This window comes from Limulus polyphemus, unplaced genomic scaffold (genome assembly GCF_000517525.1).
Source record: "Limulus polyphemus unplaced genomic scaffold, Limulus_polyphemus-2.1.2 Scaffold462, whole genome shotgun sequence".
NCBI classification, from domain to species: domain Eukaryota; kingdom Metazoa; phylum Arthropoda; class Merostomata; order Xiphosura; family Limulidae; genus Limulus; species Limulus polyphemus.
This window is the reverse complement of record NW_013666072.1, coordinates 316,155-339,531: the sequence shown is the minus strand read 5'-3', so window position 1 is coordinate 339,531 and position 23,377 is coordinate 316,155. Positions and strand designations below refer to the sequence as shown.

The 23,377-nt window shown below is 34.7% G+C and overlaps 1 protein-coding gene across 4 annotated transcripts in view; it reads right to left on the bottom strand.

Moving 5' to 3' along the window:
- The window catches only part of LOC106458428 (PDZ domain-containing protein 4-like), a 244,386-nt gene that overhangs the window by 46,668 nt on the left and 174,341 nt on the right, over positions 1-23,377 (bottom strand). Inside the window, exon 1 of one of the 4 annotated variants that reach the window (XM_013917938.2) lies at positions 11,586-12,723. The exons of the other annotated variants lie outside the window; for them this stretch is intronic. Coding sequence (XP_013773392.1) covers positions 11,586-11,606 — 21 coding nt within the window. The 5' untranslated portion in view covers positions 11,607-12,723. Of the gene's footprint in view, positions 1-11,585; positions 12,724-23,377 lie in introns of those variants that run through there. 4 annotated transcript variants of the gene reach the window in all.

The following is a 23,377-nucleotide window of genomic DNA, read 5'->3' as shown; positions in this document are numbered from 1 at the left end:
AAACTTTGTCTTCAAAATAAGGGTGCGTCTTATACACCGGTGCGTCTTATATTCAGAAAAATACGGTAAATTCTAAAACAAACCCTAAGAGAAGACGTATCAAAAACTCAAAACCACCCAACAGCACTTGTTACGATGTAAAAAGATACCATGTTTTTGGCAAAATTTGGCAATAGAGAAAATTGTGAGGGAGGTAGTTGTGGGGGAGGTAGCGGCTAGTTTTGGAATAGATAGATTACCAGCGTTCTATTTGAGGCGGAACGTGTGAAATAGGATACATCGGTTTGTAAGAAAACAGCCACCGACTGAACAGATGGAGGGGAAGAACTTATTGGTTATTCCAGCTGGTGTCCCCCCCCCCCTCTCTATTTTGGAAGACAAGACGATAGAGGAGCGCGACAGACTACACGGCTCAGGAGAAGTGGAGGGTTTGATAACGGCGAGTACATGGAGTTTTGACTGACAGTGACGAACGCTGAAAAGAGGCTGAATGACATGTACCTCGTGATCCGGTGTGGTGTAGTTCGATGAAAAACAACAGCGAGCCGCTGGGAGGCAGAAACGTGAGGCGCGTAGCCAACGTAATCTGAGTCGCAGGCTTTGTTCGCGAAACTCTACACCGCAATCGGTAAGAGCAAACAAAAATGTTATATTCAAACACACCACAGATCGTGGTTTTTTATTCTATGCTGTTAATATTGCCCAGTTAATCGAAGAAAATCTTTTGAAAGACGTGATACTAGTCTACATACGAAACCTGCATTAATACTTTACACTTAAATTTTAACCAAGGCAATTGAGTCTTTACAAACATCTTCATTCATGTTTCCAACGGTAATTGTTCTTCTTTTTTTGTTGTTTTTTTCAATTAGAATTTGATGTTACGTTGAATTCTGTTTCTTTTTATAATCGGTAAAGTGTTTTTATTTTATTTTTAAGTTGAAGTTATCGCGAAATTGACAAGTTAAAAGACACGTGTTACCTGAAATCTGATTAATAAACAAACTACAGCACGTGACTAATTGTCAAAGTACAGTTAGACACGAGTTCTACGTTACGTGAACTTGAAATAGGGGGGTAACAAAGTGCTCTGTTTTTACAGGGATGTAAGGTTAATAAACCCAGTGACAGTGAAAAGTGACCCAAGTACGAAGGCCGTACTGTAATCTGTTAAGATATTAAAACACAATCATATCGATTAACATATACGCTTTCCTTACTAAATAAGTTAAATAGTAGCAAACCCTTGAACCGCTGTGCGCGTAATTAATTAATGTGCATATTACATTCCAGATAAAATAATCACACACACAGTCTAACAAACCATGGTTATTTACATGCAACGACTAACAAACAAACAAGTAGGTATGTATAAAGAAAAAACAGAAAATGAAACGAAGAGAGAGAGAGAAAGATTAATAGATATATTAAGTGAACTGACTGTGCCTTCCATTCTATATAATAGTTAGGCACCCCTGTAATGAAATACAATTGAAATTAGCAGATACAGTATCTAATATACAGTGTCCTGTGGGACAAGGCTCAATTGAATTAAAATAAAGGAGAACACTAAGGAATTTGCGACCCTGAAGATGCAATGCAACAGACTAGACCAATAACGTCTAATTCAGCACTTACCACGTACTCCAACAATAGTTGTGCCCAAAATAGTACATTACATCACTTGAAGCATAAACTCAGAGCAGAGGGGCCAACAATAACGTTCGGTATAGCTAATAAAAATAGTACCAACAATACACTATTAAATTAATATAAATGTAATCCAGAAAAACACTAATTCAATACCAATGATATAAATTGTAGTGTCAAAATAACTTAGTAGTTCATTAAAAGCTTAATCCTACAACATTAAAGCCGCCGAGAATGATGAGACTGATATAAGCAATTGCTAAGAAAACGCAATAAAAACAACCCTTACCTACTAAAATAAACTGTCAAGCTTTTCCTCCAGATGGCCTTTATGGATAGGTAACTTAACTACACAGAGTATTCATACAACAACAGGTCAACAAGTTTTCCACAATCCACTCGTGGTCATTTACTGAAATATAGGGAAAGGAATGGCAAAAAGGGGGGGGGGTGTTATTGCCAACTAACGGGAAACACGTGTCAGTTGGGAAATGAAGAGAGAGAACGTGCCCACAAAAACTTAAACCTTCGCGTGCCTTTCCGTTTTCTTTTGTATGTGTGTGTGTGTGTCTGTTGGGGAGGGAGAAACGTTCCATTATAGAATAAAGAATGAAAAGACCAGCACGAACACCTCAGAATATTAGCTTGAATATAAACAGTGGCACGCGGGGGATTTGAGGGAGGAATGTTTGCAAGTCCTTCGAACAGGTGATCTGAATTTCAAAGAACCGCCAAAAGGGGGGTCAAACTGTAATGTAGCACGAACTTTGCACCAGAGGATTCATTGGTAATTTGAACATTTTAACTCTGAGATCTTCTGGATGTGTTGTCCGAAGTTTTCACTCTCCAATGTTTTAGAAAAATCAAAATTAATGTTTTCAATTTTCTTTTTTATCATCCAATGGTTCTAGACAGCATTCCCCGTTCGAATACTGACTGATGTTCAACCATGCCACATCGTTTGATATAAAAATCCATGTCTGTAATGCTTGCGTCTTATAACATGAACACAATTTGAAAATCACAATTCATATATGTAGTTTTAACGTTCAAATCAATGCGTCCTTCTATAAAACATATGTTGTTTGCAATTTTGATGTTCAACCATACAAATCGTGCAGGAAAACATCAGTATTTGTAATTTTGATTTCCAACAATCCATGTCATTCTAGACAATCAATGTTGTTGGTTTAAAATTTCCTGCCACCGTGTCCTTCACATGGAAAACTGTGTTTGTAAAATATGTTTCTAACAATTCTGTATATAATTTCCCCCGGCGGGACAGCGGTAAGTATTTGGATTTAAAAAGCTAAAATTCGGAGTTCGATTCCCCGCGATGGATACAGCAAATAGCCCAAGATGACTTTGGCTTAAAATAAACAATGTAAACTGTTTATAATTTTCGAGCTAATAATCTATATTTGATATTAGAATACTTGATATTTCTGGACTGTGTTGTTGTTGTTGTTTGTTATTAAGCACGAAGCTATACAAAGAGCTATCTGTGCTCTGCTCATCACGGGTATCGAAACTCGGTTTCTAGCAGTATAAGTCCGCAGATATACCGCTGTGCTACTGGGTAGCTTCTGGACTGTGACTCCGATGACTCTGTTAGTCAACTCTCCTTAGTCATAGTTATAACTTATTATTCTCTACAACTTTCCAGATATGTTTTTATAAATCTCCACTTCCAGTGACTCAACCTTGTCCAGGTGTCTCTCTTTTAACTCCCCAAATTCACAAACTAAATTTATAACTTTCCTTGTCTTCCATGTTCGTGAAACTGATTTCTCATTTCCACGTTTTGGTGTGTAACCCAATTTGGCTTTAGTGCTTAGCTTTTGACATCCTTCCACAAATGATTGCAACCAGCAGAGTAAAACACATACTCACATGTAAGCATGGCGCGGGTGCCTTAGTAATGTTAAAAAATAACCAAATATAACTATCCTCGTGACACTATATGAATAAAGCAATTTCATTGCTTGATAACTTCATAAACTTTCGTTTAAAATTCAGACTTATGTTAAAATGAAATCTAAGATGATAAATACATGATATCTCCTTTAATAGAAATGTCATTTTTATATATAGTGGTTAGAAGAGGAAAAAAAAACTCTTACAAATATCCACCTATATACGTGTGTGTGTGTGTGCTTTTTATACCATAAAGGCAAACACTATCTGCTGAAAAAAAGCGTGGATTTAAATCACAACTGTTCGTACCTCTGCTTCAAGGGGCGCACGGTTTGGATTTTGTAGGAACGTGACATCACTCTGATGCAAGGTAGTGACAAAATGGTTTCCCTTTGGGGTCAAATTACCTTATAAGTAGGTGGTAATTCTTGTTCGGAATATGCGTGACTGGATTAGAAACTGAAAACATTAAACCTCCTGAGTAATCCAAAAGCAATGATTTTTTTTAGAAACACAGCAAACGTTTTTTGCGCAAGAGTAACACCACCAGCAATGTGTGAATTGAACATGCAGCAAAATATTCTTATCTCCTTCTTCGATAAAAATTCATTTTTGTAGACATAGTATCAAGGTTAAAAATCTACCAACTGAGCATGCAGCAAAATATTCTTATCTCCTTCTTCGATAAAAATTTACTCTTTGTAGACATAGTATCAAGGATAAATATATATATATATATATATGTGTGTGTGTGTGTGTGTATGTGTATTATGTATGTTAACGTGCATGAATGTCTGCATTTCCAATTTTGACAACTAAGTTGTTATTGTCACTTTAAATAATACCCTTACGTAATGCTCTGAATAGATATAAGACGAACAAGTTCATTACAAAGTTAGTGTTTCAGGTGTGACGTCACACCTCCATATTGTTAAACTACAATACAATAGCGAAGCCGAACAACACTTAATAATGACAGTGGCGAACCGCGAAAATAAATGATAGACGTTGAAGACTGTGAAAATTAAAGCGTTTTAACACCAACATTCTAAGAATTAGCGGTAACAGTGAAGAAGACGAAATGGGAGTGCCTTAGGAAATTTTGAGATTACACGAATTAAACAGTTGGATAATTACGACAGGGGGTATGTGCAGTTTCACCGCAAACCTTGGGGGTATATGCCAATCTTTGGATTTTAGATCAATCTCTTATGCTGTACGTTTCAGAAGGGGACGCCCTCTGTAGGAATGACAATAAATCTTGATATTCTAGAAGCAGACGTCAATCTCTCTCTGTAGGGTTCCTTCAACGACCAAACTTTTCGACATTTAAAATCAAAATCACGTATTTTCTATCGCATCATGAATTTTCATCAGTTAATCATTATACGCAGTAACTTGAACATGACCAAACAACCTTAGAAGTCGGCTATAATTTATTAATTTGCGTAAATTTAATCATCAAATGATTGTCGTAGCGTGGTGATTAAGGTTAGGTGTTCTTCTCATAGATATTCTTACTCGATTTTTAAAAGCTGTGAAATAAACCCACAGAATAATCATTCTTATACTAAGAGTTATAAAAAAATCGTAAACTTTTACTCGTGATAGAGTAAGTAGAGAGACTTAACAAACCACGTTAAATAAGTATTTTCGACCAGAGATAACGAACTAAAAGATTTACCACCACTGGTTTGTGTTTTATTCCGCGCCGTCACCAACACATAAAACGTGACACTTTATCATTTGTAATTAAACCAATGTTTAGACTTGTTCTCAAATCATAGCCTAACGGTCCCGCCGAAATAACGTGGCAACGCTTAATCACCTGGGTTGAAGGCTATTTCTGTCACACCCTAAATTTGCGAAAAAGGCAACAATAGAAAAATCACACACACACAAAAGTGTGCGCAGGTAAAGTGAGCATGCTCAGATGTCTGACGTTTCTGAATGCAAACTTTGTTCACAGAATCAAGGTCCAAATGTATATAAACGAAGATTAAAAACACAACTTTGTTGAAAATGACTTCATATTTCTTGTTGTACCTCTGGCCAATTTTTGGAGTTGTGCTGAGGAGAACATTAAAACTTGGACTGGATATTTACTTTAACGGTGCATAGATCAGATACCGGTGTTATTATTTTCAGAAGATCATTTATTTTTGGTGTTTGCCCACAATAAAAATTCAGAAACGACTAGACACACACTAGATGTCTCTGAGATTATGTTTGCTGTCTCATGAAACAAGACTTCTAGTAACAGTAAATGATCAGATACGTATTTTCATTAAAAATTATGTCACACTGTAAAGAAAACCTGATATTAGAAACAAAACAAAAAAGCCTCGACGAGTAAAAAATACTGAAAGATATTACTGTTTCACGAAGAATGACTATTTGTTTCTAGGTTTGAAAAAGTGTAATCTCTTGAATTTAAGTCTTTTTAATGGTAACCAGGTTTTCAGAGTTCAGCTAATTAATCAATTAATTAGTTTCTGTCAATCAAGAGAACTTATGGTGCCCGTAGTCGTACCGCCAGATAAAAAAGCAAAAACAAACTCAGTCAAGTTTCATAACTAACCACAAACAAAAATAATAACAACTATTATGAGGCCTGTAAATTAAAAAAATATATTCTACTAATTTAGGGGGGAAAATTTATAAGGTGACGATCTAAATTTTTATTTTTCTGCCAAGTTTCGAACTAGTATTTTTACAATCCAATCAGAGGAAAGACAGGAACTAGAAGTTTCAACCTGAAAGACAAACTATACGCACGTAAGTTAAACAGCTACGTCAGAGATCCTTATTTGTTCATTTCAGGTATTCGTGCAAAGATGCACAAGGGTTATCTATCTACGCTAGCCCTCTCTAATTTCGAACTGATAGACTAGAGGGAACGCAGCTAATCAACAGGACCCACCGCCAACTATTGGACTACTCTCATCTGGCCCGACCAGAGGAAGGACAGCCAGGAGCACCTGTCGGACACAATAACTTTGTCTGGCTCTTAGAACTGAATAACTGGATTGACTGATAAAAATGCAGAACCTGTTCAGAAGTATCATTTCTCAAACCTTGGACCATTCGATCAGACACGCTAAACCACTGCACTCAATCATTAAAGTTAGGAAGAGGCATATTTTTTATTGTTACTTTTCTAAGCCGCACGTAACAAAAAAAAAATAGAACATTGTAATTAAATTTTCTACTTTGTTTTCATGAGATCATTAAAAATATATAACAACGAATGCAAAACATTTTAATTCATTTTCTGACGTTCTTTTCATGATGTTCTAAAAATGTAGCAATAAATGTGTAACATTTTAATTAATTTTTCGATATTTATTTTATGGTCTCCTAAGTTCTGACCTTAACTGAAGTTTCGTCTAAAATGCAATTTATTCCTTGATGTTGTGCTGTTAATGTGATATACGTAACCAACCCAACAGATTCTTCTGTCCTGGAAACACACATATGAAAAAAAGACGTCGGGTTCAACTGTGGACCACCCAGTACAGAAAGTTTTCTAGTCAATCAGTAATTTATAAGCCAGCGAAGAGCATCATTTTCTTGGCACTGTGCCATAGTGTTCTGTTTCTTTTCAAATTCTAGTTCAACATCCATTTTGGTTAATAAACTGTGCAGTATGCAGAAGAAAAACGAAAAAAAATGTGTAAGGACTGGTTTTGAGCAGCTCATGTACGCTGTTTTGAGACATACACAGCAATGATTCTAACGGTCTTAGTATTCAACGTAAGCCTGATCAACTTTTCCTTCCTTCTCAACAAATGAATTTTAAGGAATCGAAATCGTTTAATGAGTCAAATATGTGAAATTTTGGTGTCAAGATAAAATTCTATTTTTCACAATCAAACGCGCGTAATTGTTAACAGTTTTAAACTATTTCCTGGATTTAGTCTCCTAAAACAAACAAAAAGAAAACTTAAACAAAATGATTTTTTTTTTTAAATATAAGAAAATTTTCTTATTAATTAATTATTCTATAATAATTATGTTTGTTTGTTTGTAATTAAGCACAAAGCTACACAATGGGCTATCTATGCTCTGCCCACCACGGGTATCGAAACCCGGATTCTAGCGTTGTCAAATAAATATGATGGAAAAAGAATAAAGTGATCAATTTAACGGCGAAACGATTTCCATTCATTTTTTGTATTTTCAAACTTTATCGCATTGTAGCTGCTTTTGTTATTTAATGGAAAAAGAATAAGTTCAAAGTATCTTATGTATATAATATCATAAGTTGGAAGAGATTTGAAGAAATGTATGGAAGCGGTTATGTGACTAGATGTAAGGAACTCCGATACTGTCAGTAGTCTGGAGAAACCAGAAACGTTTTCTAACAAATACATTAAGAAACGGTCCCTCTCCAAGACAGGCGAAAACGGCAGTTACGGATTCTACATTTGTAGACTGCGAGCTGTATAACAGCTGCAGTATGTAAGCTTAAAGCTACTAATCCTGAGACGGATTACTGACTGCTATAAAGGCTACAGAAAGCCAATACGGACAGATTCACTTGTGTCCGTATTTTATTCTAGAACTACCTGAGTCTAGAGACCGATAGTTTTTGGCTTGTCACAACCAATCACATCGTCCTATTTGCTGTTGGTTGATAGTCAGACAGAAAAACAAAAATATAGTTTAGCACGAGTTTTTTATTTTATTTTTTTACACGAGTGAGTTGCATATAAAATATATGAAGCAAAATTCCAAGCAATAACCGCATACCATTGGTTAAGAACACCACAAGTTTAAAAACCAAAAACAAGAAATCAGAATGAAAAAATATCAAATTCCTTACAGTCTAATTTTTATGAAACCTACGGAGAGAAACAGTAAACTAATTAAAATCCGGTTTGTATTTAAGTCTAGTTACACGATGACATGATCATACAGCAAGCCGTCAAGATACTACTGTACGAAAATACTTATTACTACGATTTGATAGTAATAAAACTGTAGTACAATCACCTACAGAACTAAGATTTTACAACAATAAACAAATTAATATGACAGAAAATACCTGATGCTCACGACAAGCCGACGAGAATAAAAATATATAAGGTAACAAAATTACAAACAGGCCATTAAAGTTTCAAGGTCTAATGTAATTCCTTTATGTTGAAACACATACAAACATATACATAGAAAACGTTGATGTGTCAGGTTTGTTTAATATACTAAATGTATAGAGCCATAGAAACTATTTGGAATATTTTCCGGTAATATACTAAATATATGCGAACACAGAAACTATTTGGAATATTTTCCGGTAATATACTAAATATATGCAAACACAGAAACAATTTGGAATATTTTCCGGTAATATACTAAATATATGCAAACACAAAAACTATTTGGAATATTTTCCGGTAATATACTAAATATATGCAAACACAAAAACTATTTGGAATATTTTCCGGTAATATACTGAATATATATGCGAACACAGAAACTATTTGGAATATTTTCCGGTAATATACTAAATATATGCAAACACAGAAACTATTTGGAATATTTTCCGGTAATATACTAAATATATGCAAATACAAAAACTATTTGGAATATTTTCCGGTAATATACTGAATATATATGCAAACACAGAAACTATTTGGAATATTTTCCGGTAATATACTAAATATATGCAAACACAGAAACTATTTGGAATATTTTCCGGTAATATACTAAATATATGCAAACACAGAAACTATTTGGAATATTTTCCGGTAATATACTAAATATATGCAAACACAAAAACTATTTGGAATATTTTCTGGTATCACGTGATTTCTTTTCTTCTTCTCTCGATCCCCGCACTTAACACCCAAGTTCATAAACAAAGATCGTTTATCAGTTTTGGTTCTACAAAAATAGCCGAAAGTCGGCGGAGGGGTAAACAAAGTGAACTGTATAAACACACTATCTTCTTCCAACTTTGTGTAAAGATTAAACTCTCTGGTAATCATTTTCCACTCCGTGTCTACTTAGCTATCTCTGTTGCATAAAGTACAGGGTTCAGGTCCTCTCGATGGCCAAACTAACATCAGGTATATAATCTCGTCCCGAGTTAATTGGACAAGGCGGCCGACTGAAAGCCTTGAGGTTGTCAATCACTGGAGCTACACACCAGGAGGCGCTTGCCGCCAGACCCCCCCGAACATATATACCTATTTATTTAATTTCAGGAGCCTTATCTTTGACAAGATTCCCAATGCAGTCACAGTCTTCATGAATTCTTTATGTATATACAAAACGCATACATACACAGATTACAGAAGAAATATCAAGAGATACAGAAAACAGAATTCTGTATGTTACTGACTTTAGTGGAATTTTATTAATAAACAGTGGTAATGTAGGAAGTTGAGTAGAACCAATCTATAAATTATTCACGGAATTATGAGCTTACTGAACTGCATCTTTACGGCTCTTAAGAAGTCTTCAATGTTTTTTGCTACGTGATAACATATGAAGTTATCACACATTACTTGATAAACAAGTATTAATGATGCGGCAGCGCCATCTTCTTTTCAATCAATATAAAAGGAGAAAAAATAGTAACCGTGTGGTTCATTTTTTTCGTTTCCTATATATATAACACAACAGTTACGTTCATTATAACATATGATAGGAAAGAGAGCATAAAAACATCATCATATTTTTGATGACATTTTAACCCTTCAGACACAAGATAAAAAACATTGTACTTTTTGGCTCTAAGAATTTTTAACAGTTTTACGAAAAACTTCTGTAGCATTGTCATTACTTTTTAATTAGAGTAACTTTCTGTAATACTACTAAATATTTTTGTTTCGGGTCCTGTTGTCTGAAAAGTTATAGGTGCATAAATATTTATATACACACACACGTGTATAGAGTACTGGTCATAAATTTGAGCCCAAACAAGAAGAGTAAAAAAAGAAAGAAAAAAAAAAGACGAAGCATAGTGGTGGGTCCATATCGGTGGGGGGATGTATCATGCTGCCAAAGTGAGAGGTTCTGTCTAAACTGATGGCATTATGAAGAAGGAGATGTATATGAACATCCTGGGTCGTGAAGCAAAACCATTCGGCCTAGCTTTGGATTTCGACAGTATAATGATCCAACAAGGAGGTATTTGAAGAAGATGCTGGTAAAAACTGATGATAAGTTAGGTAATAAATAGCTTAAAGTCCCAATGCTAATAAAAGTAGTAGGCAAGTAATGTCAAAAAAAGAGTAGGTAACCCATGACAACTTTGGAATATCGTAAGCAAAAACGAAGAAAAATTCCGATTGATAGTAAAAACACAAAAACTAATATCATCTACATCTGATCAAATTAGTTATACAGTTAAGGCAAGAGAACCTAATAAATATTGATTTTTTCAATTTGTTATGTCCCAAAATCAACTCGTTACACCTGCTATTGTAAAACTGAGTGCAAATGTAACACGTAAGCAAAGAAACAACACCTTTCTTTTTCAACCTATGACTGCTGTTACCAGACCAGTTCTGTGTGTATATATTGCTAACCATTGCTGCGGTAAGTAGAACAAACTATGAACAGCAAGATCACTGTGTGCCAAACAATTAAATTACTCATACTAATGATCTGCCGTGTATAACAGAAACGCACAAGACCAAACCAAGTTACTAATGGCCTTTACATTATGTACATAGAACTTGAAATCACCTTTCTCTGCTCTTAATGATTACTTTCTATACGTATAAAAGCAACTCATAGTTGTTTGTGACCGTTATATAAATGGAAATCCAAATCATTGTTCATTGCTTCTACAGAAAACTATTTACACACAAAATCGTGTAACACTTACTGCTGTCCACTGTGTATTATAGAACAACTTACTAGTAGTAGTAGTTTTAACGTGCCATGATCGTTAAAAAACCCCACTTTCCCAGTATCTTTTTTTTTTCACATAGTAAAGTGTTCTATCTGTTATGTATAAATTTAAAACATAAAAAAAGAAATAACTTCATTAAACAACTCACCTTCAGTACAATAAAATCCATTCTGTTAAGCCTTATTTGTTGTTGCTATCTTTTATATATATATATATATATACCAGGTGTGCTGTTCTTCAAATCTTCCAAGAAGGTGTTAGGTGTAGTGAAATCATGTTTTACATGAGACGCACAAGTAAGTCCTCAAAGCAGTTGACGTTTAGCTGTGACGGTCTATACACATAGTGGCGATTACACTATAGTTAACAGTAAAGATATGTCTTGATAAACAAACTGAAGTTTCCAACCTGTCACTTTTGGCGTCTATAGTGAGTGAGTCAACTAATCACTAAATAACTAAGGCCAAAGATCGAGGTGAAAGTTCTGGTGAACCTTCAAACAGTGTGCGGGACGTACACGAAAAAGTTAATTAACAGAATTTCGAGCAAGTAATGAGCTAGTCAGATAAAATAAATAAGCAGCTGGCAGACTGTTTTTTTCAACAGCCAAGTTTTTCACAGTTCCAAATGTCATAGTTTTTGTTACTGCGACCGAACAAGTACGTTAAGCTGTTATTTCATAACACGGCCCGTCTTAGGCCTCTACTATACAAGTTTGTTACAGGAAGAACGGACGACTAGAATTCCCAAAACCCAGGAGACATATTAAAACGAAAAGGCATTAGAGGGCGAGGTTCGTAAATCCTCCTATTTCACAGAATTACCAGTGAATCCGGTTGGAGGAGTTAGGAAAAACATAATGATAATATAATAAAAAATAAAAACGAGAAACATTAAAGATCCTTTAAGTTAAATCTAGCTATTGGTCATAACGTGTTCGAATGTCACAGTTCAGCCTATTTCGTGAGCACTTGCCTTGCTGGGAATATCTACATCAGTGCAAGAGTTCCGACTGCTTAGAGCTTGTAATTCATGGCTTTTCTTCGTTGGGCAGTTCACTTTAAAGAATCTGATACTGGTATTTATCTGTTCTCAGGTTAAGTTTTCAGTCTAAAACCTATAAACCTAGCTTTTATTCTTTCAGTTTTCAGAATACGCCTATACTCAAGCATTAACGGAGCAACAGGCTGATAGGCGGAAGAACAGGACTCGCAATGCCGAAGCACACACTCGTATATATTTCTGCATGTCGGACAGTCACTCTTGTCTAACTCTGCCCGCGGTATCCGAGAGAACACAACTAAATACAGAGGTACCGTCCCGACCTCACCACCACCCCTTCTTTCCCTCCCGCGCACAGCCTCACGGGAGAAGTGCCCAACGCCAGGATGAAAGTAACGCCCCAAAGCACGCCGCACGTGTCAGAGATGGCTGGTAAAGGGAAACTTTTAGAAAAAGTACACGTCTGCAAGTTATTTCATTTGCAAATGGCCATTCAACCAATAGTTTTGTTAACTGAGCGCCCTCTGTAGTATGCTTATTAAGTGAATGGTCACATTTCACCCCCGTTTAGTTAGTCCTTGTCTTAAAAGTTAAAGTAACAAAATGTAAAAACCTGGGAAATATTGGTAAAAACGTATTTATCTTGGGCGTTCAGCGGATTCCGTATACCTTATTTAGAGAAAACGTTTCGACTTGAGATCTTTATATTCAGGTTTAAGAAGATCGATTCATCTGAATGAAGAAGACTTTTTGATTTGCTAGTACAAATTTTCATTCTCTCGTTTAGCAGTTTTGATCTATTTGAATGAAGAAGACATTTCGATTTGCTAGTACAAATTTTCATTCTCTCGTTTAGCAGTTTTGATCTATTTGAATGAAGAAGACTTTTTCGATTTGCTAGTACAAATTTTCATTCTCTCGTTTAGCAGTTTTGATCTATTTGAATGAAGAAGACTTTTTGATTTGCTAGCGCTGAACTTTATCACACGATACAATAAGGTTCACCCACCAGACTGCGCTCAGCAACGTGAACAGAGCCTGTTTAAGATGAGCTACGTGTTTCCCTAAACCTTCTCGTTGCTTGTCCTGACGGCTCGGCGTAAACTAGTGGTTAGCGGGCCCTGAATGTGAATCTAATGATTCACGGTTCGCGTCTCGTTGCCGCAAAAAAAAAAAAAAATTCTGCGTTCTGCACTTTGGGACCGTGAGTGTGCTGGAAGAGTAATGGTAACACAACCCACTATTCGATCAGACGAGAGTAGCTTAAGAGCTGTTGTTGAATAGCTACCTTCCCTCTAGTCTGTCATTTCAAAATTAGGACCGGCTATGCGTAGCCTGGCTTTAAAATTCTGAAAAAAAAAACAGCAATTTATTTATTTTTGTTTTTTTACGATACGGTGCCAAATAATTTTGTGAAAAACAAATTTTAGTACTCCCAGTCATTCGCTTAACTTGAGAAATCCACAGAGATTGGGCCTTACTAGTAATTATCAATCGAGGAATGACACCGTGAAAAAGTTATTACATTGGTGAGATCCAACTGAGTACTGCTTAGACATATCGCCCTTCTCCTCTCTACTATTCGTGAGCTCGTTCGATTTTCGATATAATTCATAAATTTGAAGTAGTGTAAATATATATATTTGCGAAAATTTCATTATTGTAAAAATTCTAAACCTTTTACAGCTATCTGAATATCGAGTAAAACTCAAAAGCGATCTGAATCTGACTCTGCTTCAGAACAACAGATCAAATTGAATTGCAATGTTTGTATGTGGAGTTATCTCTATTGGCTCCAAATGTCGCCCATAAAGCTTAATTTTTATATGAACCAACTTAAATAAATAATTTATAAAAACTGTGATCTTCATGTTAAGGGTGTAACTGTGATTAAACATATAGAGAAATATTGACTTGAATCAGTTTAAAGGCCATGTGTGCGATATTTATTACGAACTTCTTCAGACATGGGTTTCGTTTGCGTGAAGAAAAATATTCCGTTGAAAGCTTCACGTTCACTATTTCTCATGTGTCTTACAGGTGTGTTCTACGAGTTATTTACGAGGGCATGTAACACAGACGTCATCCACAGCGCATCCCAGGAAACTTTGCTTATTCACCACATAGCGGTCAATTTGGTTACTAAAGTGCAAAAAAGCGCCCTCACGAATACGCAGTTGTTTGTCTTTCCAACTGTAAGACTCGTTTTGGAACCTCGCGAAATGAAAGAAAAAAAAAGTCGTAAGGATGCGTGCTTTTTGATTTAATTAGTCAATAAGAACAGATATTCCAACACGCCAGAAAATAAAATATATACATAGGAAATTCTGTGTCTTCAGTATATAATTGTACAATTCAAGGGCGACAACATACTATTGGTCGATTAAGTAACGTTAACCCAATTGACTTAGTACTCTGAGTCTGGTTAGTTATTTCTACATATAATGTCAGGACACACAAGCTAATCAAATACGTAAGGTGTAAGGGTATGATAAAAATTTATGTAGATAAAACAAAGCTACGTTTTAAAAGTAACACCAGGAAAAAAGGTTCCCCATTCTATCTTGTGTTTTTTAAACTGTTCAATAATGTTTTACAATTTAATAAATGGAAGTTGTTATGAGGTGCAATATGTGACAATCTAAACAGAATCACAACAAAATATAGAATCAATCACTGTGGCTGTGGGGGCTAATAAAGTATGATCATCCAGGATGAACTAGAAAATGTAACGAGAGACGCTATTCTGCGTCGAATGACATCAGTCTCTTTTGAGAATACTTTATTTCACTACGACAGCAATGCTGTAATAACAATAGTAAGTAATAAATAACAAGTACGTACTGCTACTACATCACTGTTTTCAGCCATACTGCAATAACAGAATTAATAATAAGACATGAATACTGCTTTTGCAACGTTGTTTTAATCATTATATCATTAGCGAAAATTACCCTACTTGAAGGGTATTTTATTTCCTAGAAATATAATTAACATATAAAGACACGGCGCAGAAAGTCCTAAGTAAACATTGTAAATATTATACGAATTAATTTTCTTAGACATAATAGCTTACGATCAAAAATATACACGTCATTTTTTATTATTCTGTGTTTGAAGTACAGCAAATTTTGTATTAAGTGCTACGGTAAGCTTTATAACAAAACTACACATGTAAAACTGAATCTCATATGCATAATATTAGATATACTTTTCTATAATATATTATTTCCTTCAACAAATGTTATCTTGTACATGTAGTAGACTGAACATTGGTGAAAATAAAAGATGTGCTGCCACCTTCTGGGTCTTCTTCAAACTATGAAACTTTTTTTTTTGTAAATAAAAAGTATCCTTTAAAACATTTAATTGTTACGAAACAAGGCTGTCTATATATCAAATACATTAATCACAAAATCCTTATGGATTTAATTTGGAAGCAACCAAGTAATTCTATTTTAAATTAACGGCTATTAACGCCTCAAGGGGGAAAAATGTCCATAAAAAGGTGATTAAAGATAAATCATCTTAGATTTTTACACAGCACGTGGGACACGTGCCATTCGTGCTGTGCAACATGCTCAAAAGATCGATATCTGTAATTAGCATTGATCGAAAAAAATTTCCATCTAACAAGACTTCTTTGGTTCGTTTTCATTTGAGTTTGATAAGGAGTAATATATATATATATTGTTTACGAGAAAGTGAAGTTTAACAATTATACCTCCACTCCCTGTATCACTCTCAAAAACCTTTAGTCTTTTAGAGTACAAAATGCGTGCGCTCGTGAAATTGTCCCTGGGATTACTGAATTACTAACTTTAAACACGTACCATCATAAAACTGTCCTTGAGAATGACTAGTTGCAAATATTACAGAGTGAAATATATATATAGTCTACTATCAGTAATGTCGCAGTTCTTCAAGTAGCTAAGTACTTGATGACTCTATTCCATAGCTATAGAAAATCCGTGTATTGAAATGATGCTGTAACCTAACATATAAATATACACAACCGAACTGTAATATCAATACATAACGTCAGCTGTTTATAAATGTTAAAAATGTTATAACAAACATTTGCAGGTTAAGCCTTGATTTCATGAGTGTGTGTGTGTATGGGGGAAGGGAGTTTGCAATAAGCTCTACAAGAACACGTGTCTCATGTACCCCATGTTTCAAGTAGTATTTGGAGTTGATTTCCTCTAGACCTTAGTGCGACTGGTAAGTACTTTATCCCATGATGTAAAATATATTATTGCTGTTGAAATATAAGGGGAACAATTCCCCGTTATAGTGAAGCGAGGAGACTCATTCCCCAAATGAGTAACGTCTATGAAGGTTTCAGATTTTACAATATTCTAAAAATTTCAGATCGAACCAATAACCATTGTAGAATGTATTATAGACTGTTTAACAATAATTTTATTTCAGACAGATTTCAATGATAAACAACGCATTACACTAAAATAAAATAAAAATGAAGATCTATGCTTTTCCATGCCCCCCGGGGGCTCAACGGTGAGTCTGAGAGCTAATAACGTTAAAAATCAGTGGGTAGAGCACAGAGAGTCCATTGTGTAACGTTGTGCTAAACAAAACACAAATTCATTTAATTGTTGTAATTTACCGGAAGAACTTGAGTCTGAAAGGGAGAGAAATTTGAACCCGCGCACCAGCTGTTTTGCCCCCCAGTGGCACAGCGGTATGTCTGCGGACTTACAACGCTAGAAACCGGGTTTCGATACCCGTGGTGGGCAGAGTACAGATAGCCCTTGTGTAGCTTTGTGCATAATTAAAAACAAACAAACAAACCAGCTGTTTTAATCATAAACGGTATTATAGACATTTTGAAATCTAATGTGTGCGTATTTATGATTCAAAAAACAACAATAACTCATATTTGATCTAGGTGTAAGTTTTCTGAAAAAGGAGAGCCTGAAACGAGCGGAATTCAAACCTGTGTACTAGCTGTTGTAAGAAAACAACATCTAAATATGGTCTAGATCTAAGAGAATATTTTTTTTTCGGTGAAACGAGCTAACTTCGCGTTCACAGACATTCCTCCAAGCCATTTATAAAATTTCCTGACAAAGTTTGATTTTGCATACCACAATAGTATTCTGCGTTTTGTGTTAACATCTGTGAATTTATTTCTCACGTGTTTCATATAAATCAGCTCATAGATCGATATTTTAGACTGGCACATACAACACATCATCACCCATGCAATAAACTTGTGCATAACATGAACAAGTCAAAAGTGGTTTTGATAAATATCAAGTCCAGTGAGTCAAGTTAAGTCAGTAGAGAAAACCGTGGCTTTCAAAGTTTCAGGACTTTTCTTCGCATAATCAGCTTTATTTTCCTGCAAGTTGTTGGAAAACTCTGTTTCAATGTCCCTGTAAAATATGCCGAAAGTTCGTAGATATTATAATGTGGTAATACAACTTTTGAATCTGTCGGGTTCGAACCCGGTGCTTCTCGCACGTCAAACAAAAGCTATCCCTCTAAGCTAAAATGTCTAATCCCCCTATTTAGTGAAAACGTATTTGTGACTTTGTTTTTATGTTAATGTATGAACGCACAAAGAAGTTGCCCCTATAATAACAGGAGGATCAAAATATTTAGTCGGTTGATTAATAAGGTGAGTAAACAAACAGCAGCCGAAGCTCACAAGCACAGCTATTTTACGAATGACTTCAGGTAAATATCTGGTGTCGTTACAATACATTCGGCTTTATAGGCACATAACTATAACGATTAGCAAGACTTTTCTTTATATCATGAGTTTCCTGTCAGCTGTCATCCTAACTCTAAACATAAACTTCAAGAAAGATAAAATAATACTTTAATAATGTTTCAAGAAATACTGACATGTAAAAGAGAATTATGACTTTAAAAGGACGACATTCGAAGCTCTTACGGCGTATGATAAAACATCTCAAGCTAAAGTAACATAAACTTAATAACGTAAATGTCAATTTTAGCGAAAAAAGTATGCATTTTATATGGGATTTTATGAAAAGAATGATGAGCAGATTGTAAAGTGAAATCAGTAAGTTTTATGACTAAAAGAAATTATGTTTTCACAATCATTTTATAAAGAACTCAGAAAACGTTCCACTTGAATTGTTTCTATTTTGGTTTGCATAATGAAATCCCATTTTTTTTCTGATAATTTACCTGTTTAGTATAAATGTATCCCGGCATTATGCATGAATTTATTATTATTTTGTTTTCCAAACTGGACAGATTTCCTACTCACAATTTCTTACACTGAATAATACATTAACTAGCAATACACCCCTTATTGAAAATTTATAAGATACTAGAGATTTCGCTTTGCCATGCGTACTGTAAGTTATTATAAGTAAGTCTGTAAGCATACTTTGTATAACTTTCGTGTATAAATTTCTTTATTGGCTGTCATATATCGCTTTACGATATGTCACGGAACATGACAGAACTTTTCTTGGCAGAAAATTTTATATATGAAATATCTACAGTAGTGTCAGCTGAATTTCACGTGAATTTTACAAATGGCTTTCTGTTAACTCATACAACGTCGTTAGATATTTTATTAAATTTTCTTTGGACAGGCGTTAGGAAGACTGAAAAAAGATCTGTCTCAATACTGGCGATATTTAGTGGTTTATTTTAAAGTAACCGCTTCTAAGTAATGTGTGAGTTATATATTAGTTATGTAAAAAAACTACACTTGACTTTAAATATTCTATTTATTTGTCTTTTTATACGCGACACCTTTTTTCTTTTGGTGAGTGAGGAGGCTTTGTTGCTAAAGTGTTTTGAAATACCACAAATATCATTTTTGTGTGTTAACATTAACTAATCTGTTATGTATTTTTTATAAATTAAAATATATATTCTAAGTTGCTTTCTTATCCTTTTATATCGAGCATATATAAATATTAACACCAAACTTCGGTATTAGTGATATGAATTGTTGTTGTTTTTTTTTATCCAAATTGATCCGTTTTGAGGTGATAGCTCTCTCACGAAAATTATCAACTGTGTCAAAAGTGTGAGAAAAAATGGAAAACTCAGTCAGTTTCTGTATATTTTGTCTTTTCACAGGGACTTGGATAACACGTCATTCCGAATGATAGTTATACCGGGACTTTACGTCACATTACAGCCATGATCTACAACTTGAAAACAGAAAAGCGAGAAAAATTACCAACAGTGACATTTGATGCGCGCATGCGTCATGTTTGATTGGCATACAGACGGATGAGTACACGGTTAGGGTTTTTAAAAAATCAACAATGATATTGAAACCAAAAAAGAATAACACAGAAAAAAGTGGTATTGAGATAAAAATTAGATATTGAGAGCAAATGAAAACGACAGAAAAAAATTTATATTGAGATTACAAGAAAACGACAGAATATATGTGATGTTGAGAGCAAAACAAAAACAACGAAAATCAAATTAATCGTCATATTGAGATAATAAAGAAGAGAGAAAAAATTAAGGAGTATAAAAGGACTTCACCTAACAAAACGTGAAGAACTGGAGATTAGCACGAACGGAAGATAAAGAAAACACGCGTATACGTGGAGAAAGAGAGAGAGAAGTGAATCAAGAAAAAGGTATTGTTATTTCACTACGTTTTTTACTTTGTGATGAATTCAGTACAGTTAAGAGAGGAAATCAAGATATACAGGTATAAGAGACGTGGAATACTTCATGGTGTATATTGATACGCACATAGTCAACCACCAATCAAAAACCGTGGTGTTATGGTGTATATTGATACGCACATAGTCAACCACCAATCAAAAACCGTGATGTTATGGTGTATATTGATACGCACATAGTCAACCACCAATCAAAAACCGTGGTGTTTGGAGAAGTCTTTTTCCCACCCCTGATGTTGTGTTATACTTGAATTGTATACGTATATTGGCCGTTAACTTCACGTGCCCCCCTCCCCCGGTGGCACAGTGATAAGCTTGATGGCTTACATTGTCCAGCTTTTTGTTTAACAACAAAACAAATAAACAAGCATCGTTCTTTTTTTTTATATGTTTCATGTATACATATAGAGACATACATAGAGATAAATATTACCGAATAACAACTCCAAAGGAAAGACAGAGAAACAGGAGGAAAGATATGGGAAAGGTTTAAGTGTAGTGCGCAAGGAATGTTATTTTGTTGTTAAAAATTGTGAGAGATTTATAATGTAGAATCGGGAGCCATGAATAAAGTATAAATTCAACAGCTATTGCAGTATACACGATAAACAGTCCGCGAAGCAGGGACACATAAAGGGGAAGATAAGACACAAATATCATTAATGGGGAATTGAAAAGGACTTCCACGGTATCGTACGTACACCATTTCACTTCACGTATAGCGTCCTTAATTAGAAACAGTATGTATTTCCTGGTACTGGTTTGTGTCTCGTCTCCTAATCGGCATCACAGTTGATAGAAGGTAATGACTTTTATCTGGGCTCTAGCTTGACGTTTTTGTTTGCTAACACAACACAGATTATTCGGAGTAAGGATGTCATTAATTCCAGATTATCATTCTATAGGGTAAGATAAACAATCCTCATACTAACAAAAGCACAGAACACGACGGCTTGTGTCGGACGTTTCCGCCTTAAGTCTACAGGGGAAAGAAAAAACCTATCGATGTCACATATATACATTTCATCACGAATATTCATAATAAAATTTAAGTTTTCATTCTATATATATGGGGTGAATCTAAAATAGATTAGTAGCTTTTAATATTCTGTAGACGTTTATCTATCTCCCCCTGCCGGTCTAATATTTGGTTAGAAAATAACAACCAGAGTAGCTATATGTAAGTCAGCAAAAGATATACACGAAATACCATGTTCTCACAATTCTGGTTTGAAAATCTAAGTGATTATCGAGGATATTAAGCCTCTTGGGTTCTAATGCTCCATCATCTTTCGGCGTTTATATTTTAGTACTGAAAGTTGGAACAGTATGTAGGTGTATTTCAGATTTTTGACTAGCGCGGACTTTAGTAAGAAACACGAATTCGACTCATTGTTTACAGTAGAGGATTTTCATGTGACGTCACTTACTCATGTGAGTACTGATTATCCGCTATATTGCCAGTCAAGAGATACGGTTACAGCAAATACACCGTATGCCGCACAAGTCGGAAAATAATAATATCAGAGACTTGGCTTTATATATGAAAAGGAGCCAGCAAATTGTAATGTTTACGTTAGGAAGACCGATTAGTGTAGTAATTCCCTGTCCTATATAGTTTTGAGTTTATCATTCACTTTTATACCTGCTTTTATATTTGTATGTGTATCAATGGAAAAAGGAACGGGATGTGATTTAATCATAGTTTCGTGTCAGATATGTAGTTTAAAGCTATGGTATAAATGACATGTTCATGAAATATACCTAAATGTCTCTTCCCAAAACTGCATAGGTCTTTCCCTCATATTCCCATGGCACTGCCACGTTATATGAAAATTAGATGCTGATTAGTGTTTTGTTACTGGGACATTTGGAAAGGGCTTAGCTTTGAAAATTTCTAGCTTTGGGTTCGTTTAGGTCAAATACCCTATTATTACTAGCTGTACTACTCTTGCTATTCGTTGTTACGGGTCCAGGAATGGTTACAGTTACTGGACGACTTTCATTGATTTTATGTCAAATACCCTATTATTACTAGCTGTACTACTCTTGCTATTCGTTGTTACGGGTCCAGGAATGGTTACAGTTACTGGACGACTTTCATTGATTTTATGTCAAATATTAATGAAAATATATGAACTATATATTTTTCATTCAGTGATATTGTATTTATTGTAGGCTTATATGTAATAAAAAGTAAAGGAAATTACTTGCCTTGGATAGAATGAGAAATTTGTCCTTTCATAGGATTCCCCATCCAATACAACCTGGTACCTACCCAGCAATAATATACTTACATGCGTCCAAACATCTATAAGCCTTCAATGACTCCCCAGTATACTGAGACGGATTGTTAGTTAAATGATTGTATACGTCTGGCTACTAAAGGCCTAACACTTCTCCAACAGTGAAAGTAATGTTTGTTGTAAATGTACGGATGAGCTATCGGAGGAAGTTTCAGTTTAGCAGCATACCTAATTCTTAGATATTTCATCTAAACTTTCTACTAGATGATATAGGATAAAAGTGTTTTTACTTGTAGCAGTTGGAGGATTTAGTACTATTTTGTCCCTGTTTAGAGATGCTGACGTCACCTGCAATACGGCACCTAAAATTTGACTTATGAAAACCTTCTATCAGCTAGTGAAGTATAGGTTTTCTTTAATATAAAAAGTCAGCAGGTTGTTAATACTATGCTGCAAAAATAAATTAGTTTCATTTTTACTCTTAATTGTAATCGGGGTTATCTACGATTAGAGGAAACTGTACTGACAAGAAATGTTTGCTATAAGTCAATGTCAGTACTAGTACAAGAAAAATTCAGGGATGTTGGGTAAACAGATTCCTCGAAAGTAATATAGTGAAAATTAATTATGTTTGAAATGCTATTATAAGGAATTCCTCCGTTACACTTTCATCAAATGTGAAGGTGTAATGTCAAGGGATAAACAATAAACTCGTGTCACTTTACGTACACAAGTTACATATTGCTTTGCTACTCTTTCATTTAAAACCAAAATTAAGTTTACTTTTAGTAGATGTATTTCATTTTTAATACACGAGTTACAAATTACTTTGCTAATCTTTGAAGTTTTCAACAATATTTAATTATCTTTAATAAATGAGTTACAAAATTGGTTTGCTAATCTTTGGAGTTATCAACAGAAGTATTTAATTATCTTTAATAAATGAGTTACAAAATTGGTTTGCTAATCTTTGGAGTTATCAACAGAAGTATTTAATTATCTTTAATAAATGAGTTACAAAATTGGTT